The 18,818-nt window shown below is 39.0% G+C and overlaps 1 protein-coding gene across 1 annotated transcript; it reads right to left on the reverse strand.

The window, feature by feature from the left end:
• Positions 1-8,743, reverse strand: LOC140279642 (glucose-dependent insulinotropic receptor). Its single transcript, XM_072374796.1, has 2 exons — positions 8,185-8,743; positions 1-689 (listed from the first exon to the last, which is right to left on the reverse strand). Exons 1-2 carry the CDS (start codon positions 8,741-8,743, stop codon positions 1-3), a joined length of 1,248 nt encoding a protein of 415 aa, XP_072230897.1.
• Positions 8,744-18,818: the final 10,075 nt, after the last annotated feature.

The raw sequence follows: 18,818 nt of genomic DNA on the forward strand, positions 1-18,818 counted from the left end.
TTACAAACTGGTTGTGGTCGACAGTGGCACAGCATGTGCCTCACAATCAGAAACTGGCTCTAACAGTGAAGGGCTGGGGATGTCTCCCACAGAAACACAGGCTTGAGTCTGCACTGGTGGCGGCTGGTGGCATCTTTCTGTGACAGCTTCGGTCGCCAGTGATCTGCCTGTGATGCAGGAAAACATGGTTGCTAACTGCAGCCGCACTTCCCTTTGCCAGAAGGCATAAACCAGAGGATTGATTAGTGAGTTGGATAGACCTAGCAGCCACAGATAGTTCTCCAGCACATGTGTGAGTCCACACTTTTTACACAGAATGTGCACAATGCATACTACAAAGAATGGACACCAGAGCACTAAGAAGCAGCCAACAAGTACTGCCACTGTCCTCAGGGCCTTGACATGACCCCAGTACCCACTCCTCAGCTGCTGATGCTGGTGGTGATGCTGGTAATGGTGTTGTCCTTGATTGAGGTCAGCACTCCTGGAACTTGCTTGCCTAACTTGGGAGATCTGCTTCTGGTGGCTGCAGGCGATCTTCAGGATGTCCAGGTACATGTAGATGAACAATGATAGCACAGGAAAAAAGAGCACACTGTACAGCACGATGATGCCAACATCATGCATGACAGAGAAGAAAGCACAAAAGCCATCGTAGGCTTTCTTCGCCTGCAGCTGCTGCATCATGACTGAGAAGGAGAGGACATAGGTTATTTCACATATGACACTCCTGCTACATACACACTCAAATAAAATACAAAACATTTTACAGGGAAACATTACTTCAAAACAGAATGCAATCAAAATCTGCTAATTTTCCTCTTAACTGAAACATAGAAAAGTAATCTGCCATCTATCATTAAAGAGAAATACCCCAGCTGTAGTCATTCAGGTAAGAGTTTCACCACCAACTGCACAAGCACTTTAGGGTGCGGTTCCCCAAAGTCATCAGACACTGGCTCCAAGTTAAAGGAGAACTCCGGTATTTTTAAACCTAGACCTTATTTATGGCATGAAATAAGTTTATCTACTCACAGAGAACAGTTTGGAGAAAGTCTGCGTCCTTCGGAAGATATTTAGATTCCTCAAGATCCATATAACGGAGTGAACGGGGCTTAGATGATGCAGCCTCTAAATAAGGCATTATCTGTCTTTATTTCACCAATACTTTAAGACAAATGAGTGAATGAACGCGTACTATTGCACTGTTAGCTCATAGCTGCAATGTTGTTGTTATTGGCAGCTATCGGGGGGCTTATAGAGGGCTATAATATACTGGGATGACGTCCTTGACAGTTTGCTACTGTTAGTTTTATGCAATATGGCATGATATTTATCAGATTTTGACGACGTGGACGAGAACTTTGAGTTCGATGGACGTCCTTACCAGAGTGAATGAGCTGTGCTGCAGCAGCGGGTGTCGATGACGTCATCCCAGTAGACGAATCTTAAAGTATTGGTGAAATAAAGACAGACAATGCCTTATTTAGAGGCTGCATCATCTTAGCCCCATTCACTCCGTTATATGGAGCTCGAGGAATCTAAATATCTTCCGAAGGATGCCGACTTTCACCAAACTGCTCTCGGTAAATGGACTTGTACAGCGCTTTTCTAGTCTAACTGATCACTCAAAGCGCTTCACTACATGCCATTCACCCCACTCACACACATTCATACAGCACGTCTTAAGATACTTAACTACATGCTTTTTCTAATCATTCATACACATTCATACCCCAGTGATACATTGGGAGCCAACGTGGGGTTCAGTGTCTTGCCCAAGGACATGTAGCCCAGGGAAGCCAGAGTCGAACCACCGACCTTCCGATTGATAGGACTGCTCTTCCTCCTGAGCTACAGCCGCCCAGTGAGTAGATGAACGTATTTCATGCCAGAAATAAGGTCTAGGTTTAAAAATACCGGCGTTCCGCTTTAAGGGTGTCTGTACAGAACTAAAGAGGGATAATCACCCTTCAACATAACAGTTTGTTCTGTAAACCTACTTTTTTACGTTATCTTTTTCTCAGCACAGACATTGTTCAACATCTGTGTTTTCTACAGTCTTCTATATGAGCTTTAGTGGTGAAGCATTTCCTTAAAAATTATCTCCACCTGTAGATCAATAGAAAAGTGTTTGTCATGTCATAAATCTACTATTGTATAAGACAACAGCCTATAAGGTACACAAATCACACCTGACTACTGATATTAATACATGTTACAGTTGTACACCAGCTCAAAACTATCCTTCAGTCATTAAATCAAGCAATCAGCAGTTTAAATTTTCTGACACAAACTCATATCATTTCTCAGAATGAAAAATAGATTACAGGTGAGTGTTTGGTTTTATTTTGCCAGCCTAAGAGATATGAATCACTAAAAATGTGTAGCTTTGTAGCTTGAAGGCCAGTGTAGCTGTTTGGTTTACTTTGCATTCTTGGAGACATGCTGTTGCATTGGTGAAGGTAAGATATGAATAGTTCTTGCACAAAGTGAACAATCATATGCTGTTGCAATAAAGATACATCTTATCTTTCTGCTCACTAACTGCTCATATAAACCAACATTTGGATTATGTTTACATTACCTGGCTGCAATGTAAATTAGTCTAACTACGGAACATTACTCTGCTGTTAGACTCAGCCCCCACTAGACCATCGACAATAAATAAACAATACATTTACATTGCAGCGCGCATTGAGAGGGCGGCGTTTGTGTGCTGCGACTATGGCGCGTTCAAGTCGTACACGAATGTCGGACTTTCTGAGTTCCGAGTCAGACAATCGCCAGTTCGGTGGCCAGGCCACCGGGAAATGTCCTTGTGCTCCCGGTGGCTCGTTGGCACTGATGGCACTGTTCTTTCGGCTCTTTTTAGTGAGCTGGAACTTTGGCTCAGCTCACCAACAAGAGCCTGCAATTTCGGATCCCCAATGGCTCTCCATTTTAGCACTTATACTCTGTAGAATGTAGCCAAATTTAGCGCTGTTTTGACTTGTGATTTGTATTTCAACACGTATATCACTTAAATTTCAATAGATTTCTGCAGCCAATTGCATTTACAGTTGTAAAATCCCTTGTAATTCTCTAACTTGCTTGAAGAACCACTCTGCTACACAAAGCAGATAGAAAATGCCTATAAAAAACTAAGCATATAAATTAAAATAGGACAGCTATTGACACAACTGTCAAAATGCATCCAAATACTACTACTTTTTCTGTTTTCACTCATCTTTACACCACACTCCTCTCTGTCTTCACTCCTCTCTCATTCAAGTCAGCTCAATATTTTACCGAATACCGTTGTATCCCTATGCATAAGTGAATTCTAATCTCAACACAGCGCTATAACTGTTTGTACTGGGCGGTTTGGGCACACAGGATTCACTGCAGATCTCTTTCTCAGCATCACTGCTGATAATTTGTTGCCCCAACACCACAGAAATATCTTTAGAAGTAATAAAAGAAATACAGATGGACCTGTTCTCACACTCTTGCCCAGCAGCTCTTCCTATTTTTCAAACATGCCCCTAACACAATGCATGCAAGGTTAGAAAAAAGGTCCAAACAATAGCCACATGCCTGGAGCCCTTGTTATTGTGATGTCAATTTTGGCCCGCTGCTATTCATAACATGGAGAATGACTAGCACAAACTCTGACAAGTGTTGAGCATTCAGTCAAATAATTCCATTGTACTCGATAAAAGGTTTACTATAAAGATTAGGTGGTTACATTAAATGACAACATCATTTAGTCTTAATGTGTCGTAAGTGGTTTGGTTAGGTAGTTTATTAAGGACATTGCTACAGGAGGGTAGCACTTAAGGGCTTGCTGTAAAATCCACAGCCCTCCACTGGTGGTCTCACAAATACGATCTTGAATGGTGTTGTTGATAAAAAAAATTACGCAAGCAAGAAAGTATTTACTGCACAATCATGTCACATCAGTGGGAAGTTGCGTTCACATGAAAGTCAAATGCATGACATTTGCATTGTAGTTAGAATTGTGGATCAATAAATCTTATCTGTTTTAAAGCGAAATTGAATTGTAAGTGAAAGTATGGCTACCAAAGTAAACATAGCCTAATGTTGGTTGAAAACAGCACATCTAAGTTCTTAACCTCTCTGCAATATCCTGGAGAGAGTAAAGGCTGCGGCCTGAACTAGAAGTCTCTGAACACCACAATGACTACATGACATGTTGTCATTGTGGTATTTTCAGGGAATGTCAGGAATTCAGAAACTCGGTCGAAACAGTGCACAATGACTGTCGGATTCATGTAATCATCATGTGGTTACAAGGGACCTGACAGTCTTTGCAAGTACATTCTTAATCAAAATGGAATCCTTAGCTCGATGTATTTATCCTGCATATTCTATGCCCATATGAAGTCAATTCATTAAAGCTATCAAGCAGTTGAACTTCAATTTTATTTGGAAGAATCGGGTACTATACATTAAAGGGGAACTCTGATATTTTTAAACCTATACCTTATTTCTGGCATGAAAAACGTTTATCTACTCACCAAGAACAGTTTGGCAAAAGTCGGCGTCCTTCGGAAGATATTTAGATAACTCGCGATCCGCGTAAATCCATATAACGGAGTGAAAGGGGCTTAGACGATGCAGCCTCTAAATAAGGCATTATCTGTCTTTATTTCACAAATACTTTAAGCCGAATGAATAAACTAATGTGTACTATAGCTCTGTTAGCTCATAGGTGCTGTTATTTGGCTACTTGCGGCTAAACGAGAGCTAACAGAGGGATTTCTACACAGGCACTCTACTGGGACACTGGGGACGACTGGAACAACAGAATTTATGAGTGATCCAGACCTGTCGTAGGAGTTATGTAAAGTAGTCCGCTGTTATTCTAATCAAGTTGACTATACTTGATAATGCTGACATTATTCTGTTTGACTTAAATTATGCACTAATTGAAGGTTAATTTGTATATAACAAGGTCAATGGTAAGTGTAACCAGCAGCTGACTTGCTACTTTTGGATGCCTTACTGCGTCAGGCTCTTGGAAGAGAGCGTGTGTTCTGTAGATGTGTTTGCAGAGACAGACGAATGGCTGACATCGCGATTTAGATTGCCAAGGACTGTGCTGTTACAAATATGCAGTTTGCTAGAGCCACAACTCCAGAGAGAAACACACCGATCAAACCCAATTCCATCACACGTCCATGTCCTTGTTGTGAGCTGAAGGCCAGGTGGGTGTGTCTCGATAAAGTGGGCGGCAAACTGCTCTATAGCCCAGAGAAGGCACTCTAGCATGCTGCGTTTTGTACAATGTTGTCATGAATGGGTGTCCTACTACCTGAAACACCCCAGGAAGACCAGAAGGTGTAGTGCCAGAAGACCCCCTCATGGACCGCCCCATCAAAGTGCTATCATGATGAGGCAACAACTAATTGCACGGCTTTAGTTACAGTTATTGAGCGCCTGGCCATGGCGAGACTTTTTTTTTTAAGCCATTTTCATATCAAACCATTTCTTCTTTAAGTCGGTGACACGGAATTAACAGCACTAGTAATTGCTTGTCATTTCTTCGCTTTAGCAGGTCCCATAATTCCACTTCTGACACTGCTATAGTGATGTGAACGATTCGTTCGATATGAACTAATCTTTTATATGACTCGGTAACAAGTAGTTTCAGTGAGTGATTCGTTCATTTTCATCCAGTACCCTTCCTCGCCACATGGCAGGCGGCTGCTGCATAAACTCAGTCAGCACGACAGGAAACAGAAATTATTCGTTCATTTTCATGCAGTACCCTCTCTCGCCACATGGCAGGCGGCAGCTGCATAAGCTCAGTCAGCAGGAGAGGAAACAGTATTGATTCGTTCACGACTCAACGACTCTTCGTTCATTTGTCACGTGACAGGCTGAAGAGCAGTAGGCAAAACAGTTTGTTCACAAACCGGATCATTCATACGGATCGTTGTTTCGTTCATTTGTCATGTGACTGCTACGGGGCTGTGGACTACATGCTGCATTGGGAGCGGGCGGCTAAAAACACTGTGAGATCGGGATGTAGCCTATAGTGACAGGATGTCAATAAATTATGTGGAAAGGAAGCTCAAAGAAGGTCTTTACAGCACAAAGACAAAGCAAGGCAAGTCTGACATTTGAGGAAGTGTCTCAAATGTCCGTGAATCTCTTTATTAATAGCCTATAAAATGACGTGTTTTCTCCGAAGACACAAAATCAATGCATTTTTATTATTGTGCGGGCATAAATTCTCAAAGTTTTGCGGCTGCGGGCAGGAGTGTAACACACACGTTGCGGTTGCAGGCGGTAATGGTCAGAAATCCAGCGGGAGCGGGGTGAAGAAAACACACAGGGCTCTACTGTGGACTGAGAAACGTAGGAGGAAATTAATGATGTCTGATTTGTGATGTTCATTCATTTGTCATGAAATCATAATTAATTAGTTGTCTTCGGTTCTTGTAGATGTGTATAGTGTTCTTGTGTATGAAATACATGAAGTGTGTAAATAAATAAATGATAATGTAATAATGTGAATAAATACTTTTGAAAATTATATCAACATAATAATTTTGTGTTATACTCTACCATAAAATAATAATGATAATAATAATAATAGTAATAGGACACAATAAATGCACCATGTAACATTTTAAGGAACTTATTTTTACTTATTTTCTCACTTAATTGTGTTACTAATTGTCAAAATGAATGTGAGTTTTACATTCACTTGTCCTCTACAAGCTGTCACGTGACAGGGCTGAACGGATCGTTCTCGTTCGTTCATTTGTCACGTGACAGCTACCGAGTCACTGTTTGGCTTTAAACGACAATGGCAGGGAGGATACAGACACAAGTCACCTTATTGTGTATTTGCTTTCCCAGGTTTTCACATGGTTTGAATTGTTTGTGGCATTTTGTATGTTGTACTTTGTCAGCTCAGCTGAAGTAAACTTTGTTGCCTTCAGTGTTAAGTGTTTAGAACGTGGTCTTTTTGTGCAACACCCACAGTAGGGCTACAGTGCCACCTGCTGGAGAAATTAACAAAAAGACTCGTTCAAAGATTTGTTCAATTTACTGTTCGAGAGTAAAATATCCGAGTCAGTAAAAAGAGTCGAACTTCCCAACACTACACTGCTAAAGATGACAGATTTTCCTTTTTGGCTCTCACAAAGCTGAACTTCAATCTCAGAGCCCGTAAAAGTTGTTCTTTTTGCGCCTTGATGCCATTCTCATGACTCAATATTCAACACTTCCTGGCACAGGAGAGAGGAAGCGTAGCCTTATATGGTATTATTTTGGGCGTGGAGTATGCAAATTTACTATCATCGTGCACATGCACTTAAATACTCATGGGTGGCATTCATCATTTACGCAGGTCATTTACACACTTTTTCCGAAGTTAAGAGCGTTTGTTGAATCTGACGTGGCGTGTTCGTACGAGACCTTCTTTCGAAAACAGTGAGAGAAATTTAGAATAAAAATACGAAAATGTTCTTGCATGAGGCCCATTGTTGGGGGGCTGTTACTTCCCCCCAAAGGTCCTGTGTCCTCTACTTCTGCATCAGTCATGTATAAACTTGATATTCAAAAATAGATTTGGATTGGATGGAAAATGAATACATGCCCCAGAGTGCATGACAAGTCATGAACATTATGATATTGTTTTTTGAGTTTTTTTTCTATTGAAAGTGGGTTTGTGAAAAGAGCAGTCAGTGCCTTATCTGCAATAGACAACAGTCAGAGCACTCATTTAGGAGAAACAGCGGTTTTAAGATGAGAGTGCAAACCTCAGACAGTGGTCACAAGACAGAGAATTCTCACCATTCAGGAAATCTCAAATCTAAAAACATCCATTGGTTTGAGTGAATACTATAGTGTGGATCTTTGTATCATCATGACTTTTGCAGCAGACAGCTGAATGGACTACTTTGTTAAGTGCTGTGTTGGAACACAGTGTTACAAAACATACTGCATTAAATGAATCACGGACATTTGTTGCGACTTGGACGGGCATTAATTAATTAATTTTTCATTCCAGCCTCATCTTATTCAGGGTATGGGTGCTGCTGGAACAGATATTAAAAGAACGTGGCGACAACTTTAATAACCATCTACCACAAAAGTGGAGTAGTATAAAATATCCAATACATGTCAGTTGCTCAAACTACTATGACATTTTTAAATTGTCACCTGGCAAAAATCCCATGGTGAAGGAGCTGATCCACAGAGCCAGCAAACACCCAGCTACTGTCGCCCTCCCAGACATCAGCGAATAACGCAGGGGCATCTTGATGGCTGCATAGCGGTCGAGTGAGATCAGGAACATGGATGTGATGGATGCCATGCAGGGTGATGTCACAAAGGCCATGCGCAATAAACATTGTGTCTTGTCCAGACGAGCAGGATGTGTTGCATTTATGACAAGATCAACAAGACTGTGCTGGTTTTGAGTGACATTGCTGAGGTCCTCAGTGGCCAATCCAGTGATGGCCACGCCTACCAGAATGTCAGCCAGAGCCAGGTTGAGGACAAAGCACCAGCTCTGGCTGCTCTTCTTGAGCAGTAGCTTCAGCAAAGCAGCTGCCACCAGCAGATTAGTGGAGACAATGAGGCAGGAAGCGATGCTCAGGATCATACCCATCACCTGAGGCCTCAGGTCGCTTGGTGTTGTTGGCTGGTTGGAGTCCATGCTGTCATAGGCCATGCTAACAAAAGGCTCAGTGCTGGTTTGTCCACTTAGATATGACATTCTAATTTTATAAGTTTTGATTTTAAAGTGAAACACATTAAGTCCGAATATGGTTGAGATGGCTTGACATTGTTGTGATCATAATCCATGTTTTATAATTTAGTCACTGTCCATCATAACATAAAGTGGAGCACTTTTCAAAAAATAGATTATTTAATACTTAAAAAAATAAAAATAAATCACAACCTGTGTGACAATATAAAATTGATGTCAAAAACCCTCTGACAATTTGCTTTGAGAGCTAAACAGATGAACAAACTGTAGTGGCAAAGATCCCAAGAGATCACCGTAAAATGAAGAATCTTTTCATCCAGTGTTTTCTTATATTAATCCAGTGTTGCAGGAATGTTTCCACTGATCGATCCCAAAATATCTGCGTTCATTCCCTGAAACATCCTTTTGGTTGTCGGTCACAACATCTGCGCACTTAAGATCCTTTCAATGAATGCCAGAAGGACAGAAACACTCACTTCATTATCAGCAGGTCTCTCTTATGCTGCCCCTCTCACACACAGAGCCCACAGACACACACAGCAGGAGAAAACACTCCCCTTACTCTTACTCATCACTGCTCATGCAGACTCTCTGTAACTGACCCTTGTCCCAGCCTCCAAGCAGGATTTTTTTTCTTTCTTTTTTTCTTTTTTTGTGAAAGTTTTCAGGTTAAAGTTAATATACTATTTGATTATGGAATAATTACATGAACATAAGTAGCATAAGAAATCCGTTCAAAATCAGAAAAGGCCTATAAAAGTTCAGAAATAGAATAACAGTAAGGCTGAATTTAATGTTTCAGTTTTACATTTTTTTGGATATTTAAATGATACTGAGGAGAATCATGTGTTCAACACTAAAGTGAAATAAAGAAAAAATGTCTGATAAATTAGTGTGTTACTAGTATGAGTGGCAATAGAAAGAAAAAAAAGCACTTCAAACTAATAAGAACTTATGTAAGCTAATGTCAGCAGACTGTAATGTGTTGTGTAGCTGAAATGACTGAGTTGGTTTGTTAACTCCATTACTTATTAATCCATTACTAACTACAGCTTATGGCCAATGGCTTTTGTTCTGCAATACCTGTTTAACTTTCAGGAAATCCTCCAAAAATAAGGACTTACAGTGGGGAAAAACAGTGGAAAAACCAACAACTCCCACCCACTGTGTTTTGTTGTCATGGTATGCTCTTAAGTGTGTTATAGTTTACATCACAGAAATAAATTAAATCGGACATGACAAGATTATCACTTGATTAGAGCAAAAAAATATAAATAGATTTGTCTTCTCTGGTCAAGTTTGTCCTCAACTTCCACCAGAACACCCTTACCGGCAGTATTTCTTTCCCACTGTGTTCGTGTGTAATGGTGTGTCTTTGTTAAGTTGCATTGCACATGGTGCAGGTGTATTGGAGGCCAGACAACTAACAGTTTGTCATCATCTTACTAGAAACCTCAGTTATTTGCCAGATCCCCAAATCTGTAGTCGTCTCATATTGAAGTTGCATTCGCTGATGTTTGTTTTTTCTGCAGCTTTTAGTGGTCTGTCTCATGTCTCACTTTGGAACTTCTCTGGATCTGTTCAGCCACATGACCTGGATTCACTTCTGCTGTCTGCCAAGCCTTGACAAATGTTTACAAATAAACAGCCATGATGCAGCTCATCCACTGCAGAGTTTGTGTCTGCATTTGGGTTAAGCCATGACACAGTTTGTGTGATATACATCTGTGCCGCTTGTAACACACAGACAGGTATCAGCCAACAATTTGCCACACCATGCAATGAAATACAAAAGAAACTATTAAATTGAGATTCATTTACAGAAAAATCAACTGAAATGTCACTGATGAAACAAATCCAAAGATGACAGCAAAAGATAAAACTAATGATGTTAAATTAATGTTTCAGAAATAGTTTGACTTATTTTTCCACATTCTATGTATTTCTGGTTTAGTTCACTATAAAAAGCCATCAAAGCACTTAAGATACTTCTGTCTTAGCAGCCTTTTACCATATGCATTCATGCAAATTTTGTGTTTTGCAGTTTCCAGCTTTACTGTGGATGAGTGTCAAGAGGTGCAACATATGACAGAGGTGGTGAGAAGAGATTTTTTAATATTTGAAGTGTCATGTAAAAAACTATAAGGATCTCCAAGATTGTTCCAAGAAAACTATTCAACTGTTCTAAAATGCCTTCGATAATCTAAACAGTTGCAAAACACAAGCAGTTAAACCGTGCTATGCAGTGCTGAATGGGCTTAGTTAAATTCTAACCCTGCTGACTGCCATCCTGTTTTGGCTCCTGTGTTCACAGGAGAGACATCTGGCATAATGGGACCATTTTCCACTAGGATTCACAAGCAAATAGATCTGGCTAACGATGCTTTCCCTCGGCACACATTCATTACATTATCTGGCATCAAACCTGCTTGTCAAGAGAATAGCAGCTATAGTCTGAAAAAAAAACAACATGCTAAAATCAGAAGAGTGTTTTTCAGAAAAAACATCTAGCTGGATAATTTTTTTCATGTCATGTTTAGGCTGTGGGAGGAAAAAAATTCTTCCACCAGTAGGCAGCACATTTTAAGCTCAATCAGGATGTTGCAGCTTAATACAATATAAAAAAAATTAATAAATAAAATGATCACTGATCAGTTTTAAAAAAAAAAATGTTATTCTAAAAATTTTTTTATTCAGAATACACACTAACCAATGATATATCTTTGAAAGTTATTTGAATTGCAGCGACTGTAGTCTATAATACACACAAGTAAAAGCAGCTTATGGACAATCTAAATTTAAAATGAAAACAAAACTGAAAAAAACTATTTAAAAAAACAGCTTTTTAAAAATGATTTTTTAGTTGAGTCAAGACAAAGTCTGTAATGACATTTTATCTGATTCCATTTGAGAGTGCTGTCTCTATTTTGTACTAAAATAGGCCTCAGGTTTTCTCTGCCAGGTTTGAAAAGTCAACAATTGTGCAGCTAGAACAAGACTAAGTATGGATGTTTTTCCTCCTGTTTTTACCAGACAAAATATTCACAGAATATTTATAGACACACACATACACACACACACACACACACACATATATACATCGATATATATATATATAGCCACAACACAAGACAATGTCTTTTGGGAGTTCTCTATCCTGAACAATAAAATCTACTGCTCAGTTGAAGATTAGAATGAAAAATAAATCTTGAAATAGAGAAAAAAAAGAAGCATCTACTGCTCACTGCACCAACACCTTCCAAGGAATACTATCTAATCTCCATGGTGAGTTACAAACTTATGACCACCAAATGAGCACCAAATAGTAGGCCTGGGACGATAACAAATTTTGCTGGACGATATACTGTCCCACAAATTATTGCCGATAAACGATATTATTGTCAACATGATAATACTGTATATCATGATAATTCACACCCTTTCAAATACAATAAACTTTTAGATCTCAGTATTTTATACCATTGTAACTTCAAGAACGTTTAAATATTCTAAATAAATAAAACAAACAAAAAACAGTAAACAAAGAATAAAATGGACTCTCGGTCTCTGTTAGCAGAAATTGCACTTGAATAAAAACTCTGTGAGCGTGCACTATTTTGCACTGTTCTGTTTATATTTACTTTGTTGACCAAAAACCTCAGTGAGTGTTGACTGTTGGGACAAAGGCTCTGCATCTCTAGTTGTAGTTTTTTTCCCCAGCTGGGAAAACTGGGTCGGGTGGTTATGTTTTAGGTGGGCATACATGTTGTGTTGCCTTTTTTGTTGCCACTCAGTGCTACCGCCCCCCAAGACCTAATGTGTGTGTGTGTGTCTGATAAGTTGTAATGTCTAAGGGTTGGGGGGCTGCAGAGTGCAGCAAAGGGGACCACCTACGCTGCGAGAATTACTTACGAGATTAAAGTCATTATTAAATATGGCAAGAATTAATTATGAGATTAAAATTGTTATTAAATATGGCCAGAACAAATTACGAGAATAAAGTCTTAAATATTCTATCAGTGAGCAAAACTGTTTAATTAACGTTTAACATGTAGCCTATAGCTATTACATTAACCTTATATACTAACTGTCACACTCGCATTTTCCGTTTTAAGTAGAACAACCTATCAATTATGACTTTATTCTCGTAATTGATTCTTGCCTGCATATTAAATAACGACTTTAATCTTGCAATTAATTCACACCGTATTTAATAATGACTTAAATCTCGTAATTAATTCTCGCCATATTTAATAATGACTTTAATCTCGTAATTAATTTAAAAAAAAACGTTTTGTTAAATGTGGCCCGAATACTCGTACTTTGGGTCATAGTGGTTATCTGTAATGATCTTGGAGAAATGTTTGTCTTGCCTGTTTTGTTGCTTTATTGTATATGGTTAGTTGTTCTTTAAAAAAGTGGTCACGGATAGTTAATTTATTTCCTACACTTTCTGTCAGCTCTTCTGCAGTTTCTTTTTAATTTCCTGATTTCTTCATTGTTCCATCAAATCAAATCAAATCAAATCAAATCAAATCAAATCAAATCAAATCAAATCAAATCAATTCAAATCAAATCAAATCAAATCAAATCAAATCAAATCAAATCAAATCAAATCAAATCAAATCAAATCAAATCAAATCAAACTTTATATAGCACTTTTATTACAGAAGCAGCACAAAGTGCTTTACATAATAAAACTAATACATACATAAACTCACACAGAACATCACACTGACAACCACACCGCACACATAGCCCTCTCCCCACCCCACACCCCAACATGAGCCCTGACTGTTATTGACCGTCTCTATACCGTCGATCAAGACATCGATCTAAAAATAAAGCTGGAGATAAAAAATTTCTGTTCTTGATGGTGAGGTGAGGAAACAATATCTTGAGGATCTGTCCACACCAGGAGCCAGCCCACCAATGACCACAGAAGCCGTCACCACAGGAAACCGCCCAGATCAGGGCAGGCCGGCGTTCACACCACAACCAGGGCTGCAGTGCAGGATCCCCCAGCCACCCCGACCAGGGCGATCCCCACAGCAACGACCCCACAGACACAGGCATGAGGAAAAACACTGGATAAATGAGTAAATAATAACTATATAATCAAATAATTAAAAGACAGCTATTTAAAATAATAAATGGACTGTACTTATATAGCACTTTTCCAGTCTAGCTGACCCCTCAAAGCACTTCTAACACTAGATGCCGCATTCACCCATTCACAACCATTACAGCACGTCTTAAGTCATAACATAACTTCATGCACATATCTAACTGCTTTCTAAGCATTCATGGGTGCATCAGTAGGCAACATGGGGTTCAGTGTCTTGTCCAAGGATGTCAACTGAGTGTTCACACACTGATGGTCAAACCTTAACGAGACAGCTAGGAGCAACCTAAAAGGAAAAATCCCCCTTTTATCACCCCTCCACCCCGTCACCTGCTACCCCAAACCAAAATAGCTTCAACAGACACAATGTTAGAATGCTATTCACCCCTGCTAGACCTTTCAGGACCTTTCAAAACAACATATGGGTCAGCAGTAATTGTGGCCAGTTCCCAGCAGCACCCAGGGAGCCTCTCTGTTTACACCTCTGCCAACACCATCTTCCAACCGCTGTGAGGAATTCTCATTGCTTGGGCTGAGGATTTAGTTTGAAGGAGCTTCAGGGGTGTTTTTGAAGCAAGCAATCAGTCTGCCAGGAAACAATTCCTCTGGACAGGATTGTTCAGGTGATGATGAGGATGTTGAGTTAGTGAGTTTCATTATTATTACCTATAAATATTGCCATCAGCAGACTTTGAATTCTGCTCTGAGTCTTGGTGATTGCTCTAATACCAGATTTCATGATGTTGGATATCTCACAATTCTTTTTTCAATTTATGTTCTCTGTCATGTAAGTCATCTACAGATTGAGAGTGGTGACATGAGGATAATTACAACCTGGTTTAACATGCAAGGGAAAAGGGAAAGTTTGATAAAAGTTATTGTATCATCTACAGACGTTAATGAACTACAAGCAGTTTTGTTATTAAATGTGTTTTAACTCCAACAAACATTTTCTGGTCATAATCTGATTCAATGTTGAGAAGAATGCAGTAAAAATGATTCTGTTTTGTTTTTGTCAGATTGAAGATGTCTTTAAAGCGGCGGCTGGTATCCATGTTGTTGTGCTGTGTTTACTGTGTGGCTTCGCTCTTCTGCCTCCATCCAAACCGCAACTATTGCTTCTCTGTCGGAGCTCGGTGAGTTTGTCCTTGTGTCACATGTTCACTTAAATGTTCTGTTGCACTTCGCAGAGACAAAATATTAACTGTCTATTTAGAAAGTATTCTAGATAAAAATCTAAACAAATAAGTGAATATTCAAAATGGTGGCGACTTGTAAATAAGATTTAATGCAAAAAGCCCACACATCTGTAATATAAACTCCAGATACTGGATATAAACTTGGACAAGTCATAAAAAAACAAAGTCCACACACCAGAATCAATGCTCCCAATGATAGTTAGTAAAATTACCACCTCTTAATCATACACATTATTTGTATCATCTGAGAAAGAAAAAAACAGGCAGAATGAATGCTTTTCAAATTGTTTCAACGATAAGATGCTGTCAGAAACCGGCAGTACACAGGACATAGACGCAGGATCAGTTTCAGAATGATATAGTTTATTATTATAAACTTTCTAAACAAGTCTCCAAACAGAGAAATAAACGCTATGAAAATTACTATGGATCTGATCACTATAATTATAACAGTGACAGATGCCAGTATAAAACTTAATCAAAAGAAACAGTCTCTCCACTCTAGCAAGAAAACGAAAAGTCTATGAAAAGATTAATACTGAAACTTAACAACCCTCTTCCAAAGAGGTGAACAAAGAAAAACTCTCCTTCTACTGGAGGAACTACAGAATTAAACAAAGAACAGAAAACAAGCATCCACTCCTATAACGGAGGAGCTATGAAACATTACATCAGAAATCTCTCAAAATGAGGAAACCAAAAACAACTATGAAAATGAGTCAAAGCTAAGCTGAGAACTGCAAAAAACATTAACCAAAAGAAAACTCTGAAGGAGAAACGCTCGACTTCAGGAATCCAACAAGGGGTCAAAACACAAGATACCGCAATGGTCAAGAATCTGGATACTAGGAACAAGCAAGAGGTTTTTTTTGGAGGCTAGGATGAAGACTGTTTGGTACAACATGCTGGCAACGAGATAAGGGAAGACAAAGACTATATACACATGAGGATCCAAGGGGAACAGGTGGAAACACTTGGAAGGGCAAGTTAGAGGAGAGGAAACGAGAGGAGAAGTTAACATTCAAAATAAAACTGGAAATGACTAGACAAAGTACAAAAACTAAAAGTGTTCAGGAATCATGACAGATGCTGAGTAATAGTTATCTTTTTCATTAACATATCAAGAATTTATGAGAAATAACAACTGTTATTGACTACAATATCAAATCAGTGTCATTGCTTATTATTTTCTAAAGTTAATGATTAGTTTAGGAAATATGACTATTACAATAATATCTATCCTCAGATATTTCTACAATATTAACTTCTCTTTTGTGTCTGCTCAGTGTCATAGCAGGTCTTAAATGTGAAGCAAACTGAAGGATCTAAATTTAAACTTGATTTCACCATTATAGCCTTGGTTAGAAGCAGCCAAGTAATAGTTTGTGGAATGTTAAAGAGCAAGGAACTGTAGTAAGTGGTCAAAATAAGTGATTTATATTTGCGTTTCATACCTGTTTTCATGCTGTTTAATTAAAAATTAGAAGGCTGCTTTGTGGTACAGTTTTTGGTACAGTTAGTGAACAGGCAGTCTGGTACTCAAATTAATTAAATGGATGTAGCAGAGTTGTGTTTCCTTTCTGTTGAAGCAAACTTGATAACAGTTGTAAAATCAGTAATGTCATCCCACCTGAAATTTGTATGTGGGAACATGTGGGCAGTAATAAGCTGAAAAATGGGACTGAGGAAAAAAGGGGTTGTCAGCATATTCTTGAAGGGCCCAGTGTTATTTGCCTATATTGCTTTGATGCAATATTATTCTGTTTCATTACCGGTCCCCATCTGTGTTTTCCCATTTATTTTGTAAATTCAATTAATGCCATTTATATTTCCATTGTCAAGCCCATGCACACAATTCTCATCAGTTGTTTAGAAAAGACCTATCTAGGTCCCAGTTAAGATAAACATTTTGGGTATGCCCACTTGACACCTTATGTCAAATATAACTTAAGTGGGAACCACGTACACATGCTGGCTGGATTGCTGTTACTCACATTGTAATTTACAGTTTAATCAGGCTGGAGGTTTTCAAATCTCGCTGTGGCCTGGGTGGTGGAGAGAAACTGAATTATTTTAACATAAAATGTTCCAAATGGTCTCTGATCTTTTGAGCTAAAAGGTCAAGAATCTTTTGTAGAAAAATTTCAATAAATGCCTGTATAATAAATATTTAAATGCAGTCAGGACCACTAGATAATGGACAAAAGGGAAGTGACTATATGCGTAATTTATTTACTCAAGAAGTGTTTGATTACACTTAAGGGTAAAGTCTACGTTTTGATAACAGGAGATTAATAGAAATTTAGGTTTGAGTAAAGGGAAGGATCTTCATTAAACATATTACCCCACACCAAAACACCAAATTAACTGGTGCCTTCAATTTCCATTAACATCATATCAGAAAAACATCCATCCATTTTCTATACCCACTTAATCTGTCGGTCAGGTCACGGGGGGGGTTGGAGCCTATCCCAGTGGTCATTGAGTGAGAGGCAGGGTATGCCCTGGGCAGGTTGCCAGTCCATCACAGGGCCACACAAGACAAACAACCACACATAGCTAACATGCATGTTTTTGGATGGTGAGAGAACATGCACATTCCACACAGAAAAGCCCCAGCCAGGAGTTGAACCTGGAACCCTCTCACTTTGAGGTGATGGTGCTAACCACCACACCACTGTGCAGCCCCATTATATCAGAAAAACACATCAAGAGAATTCAAATGTAAAGAATCAAAATGTGAAGGAATGTGTCTGAGGACTATTTCTTTCTCCAGTTCATTTTCTGTAACTCCTTGCTCTTGCCTTTTCTACCCTTTTCTTAGGAATCTGGCATCAGTTGTCCAACAACTTTATCAACGTGCCATTCGTCTGCTGAGAACCACACTGTGAATACGCACCATTTCCCGCATTTGAGCAAGTAGTACTGGGGCAGGCCTATCACTGTGCCTGTCATTAAGCATGCCTTCCAGTAGTTCATCATGAAATAAAAGGAAGAAACAAAAGAAGAGAAACCATTAGTCTCAACCCTTGGACTGCAGAGTTTACATTCTCTCTGAATTGGGATACCCAACTACCCATCATTATTCAGCTAATCTTTAATAGCATTGTAGATGAAGCAGAGTATCTAAACAAATCTATTTTTCTACTGGTGAAAATTGACATTGAAGATATTTGCCCTGTTAGATTTGAAGGAGATAGACAGGACATAACCAGTCCTTTAACTTGATCCATAGATTGTCAATTGAAATGATTGGACACCCAGATTGTTGTTGTTATGTGTGAAGATGCAGGGGCAAACTCCACTGATAATCACAAAGCACCAAGGTAGGTTTCTATTGTATCTGATAGGAGAACTTGTGATGTGAGTTTGTGTCCTGCTGCTAAGTGTAGTGGTAGGTGAAAACAAGCATGAGTAATGGGTGATAAGAAGGAAAAGATGCAAGATAGTCAGAATTAAGTAAAAACAGCCAAGAATAACAAAACAGATTTATTTCAGTCTGACCAGATCCAGTGTTCCACCAATTAAGAAGCGGCAGTGATCAAAAACAGCTACAATACAAGTCATTTTCCCTGACACACCATGCAATTAGAGCTGATAGTGAGTATGCTTGCATACTCAAAAGGTTTAGACATATTAACAAAAACACCAGTGACAAGAGAAAAGGAAAATATGGAATCCAGCTACACAACTAATGATAATTACTACACCACCTAAGTGCCATTTAGCTCGTTTATAGAAATGATTTAGTCTTTGT

Source organism: Leuresthes tenuis, unplaced genomic scaffold (genome assembly GCF_036924035.1).
Source record: "Leuresthes tenuis unplaced genomic scaffold, fLeuTen1.0.hap1 SCAF_21, whole genome shotgun sequence".
NCBI lineage: Eukaryota > Metazoa > Chordata > Actinopteri > Atheriniformes > Atherinopsidae > Leuresthes > Leuresthes tenuis.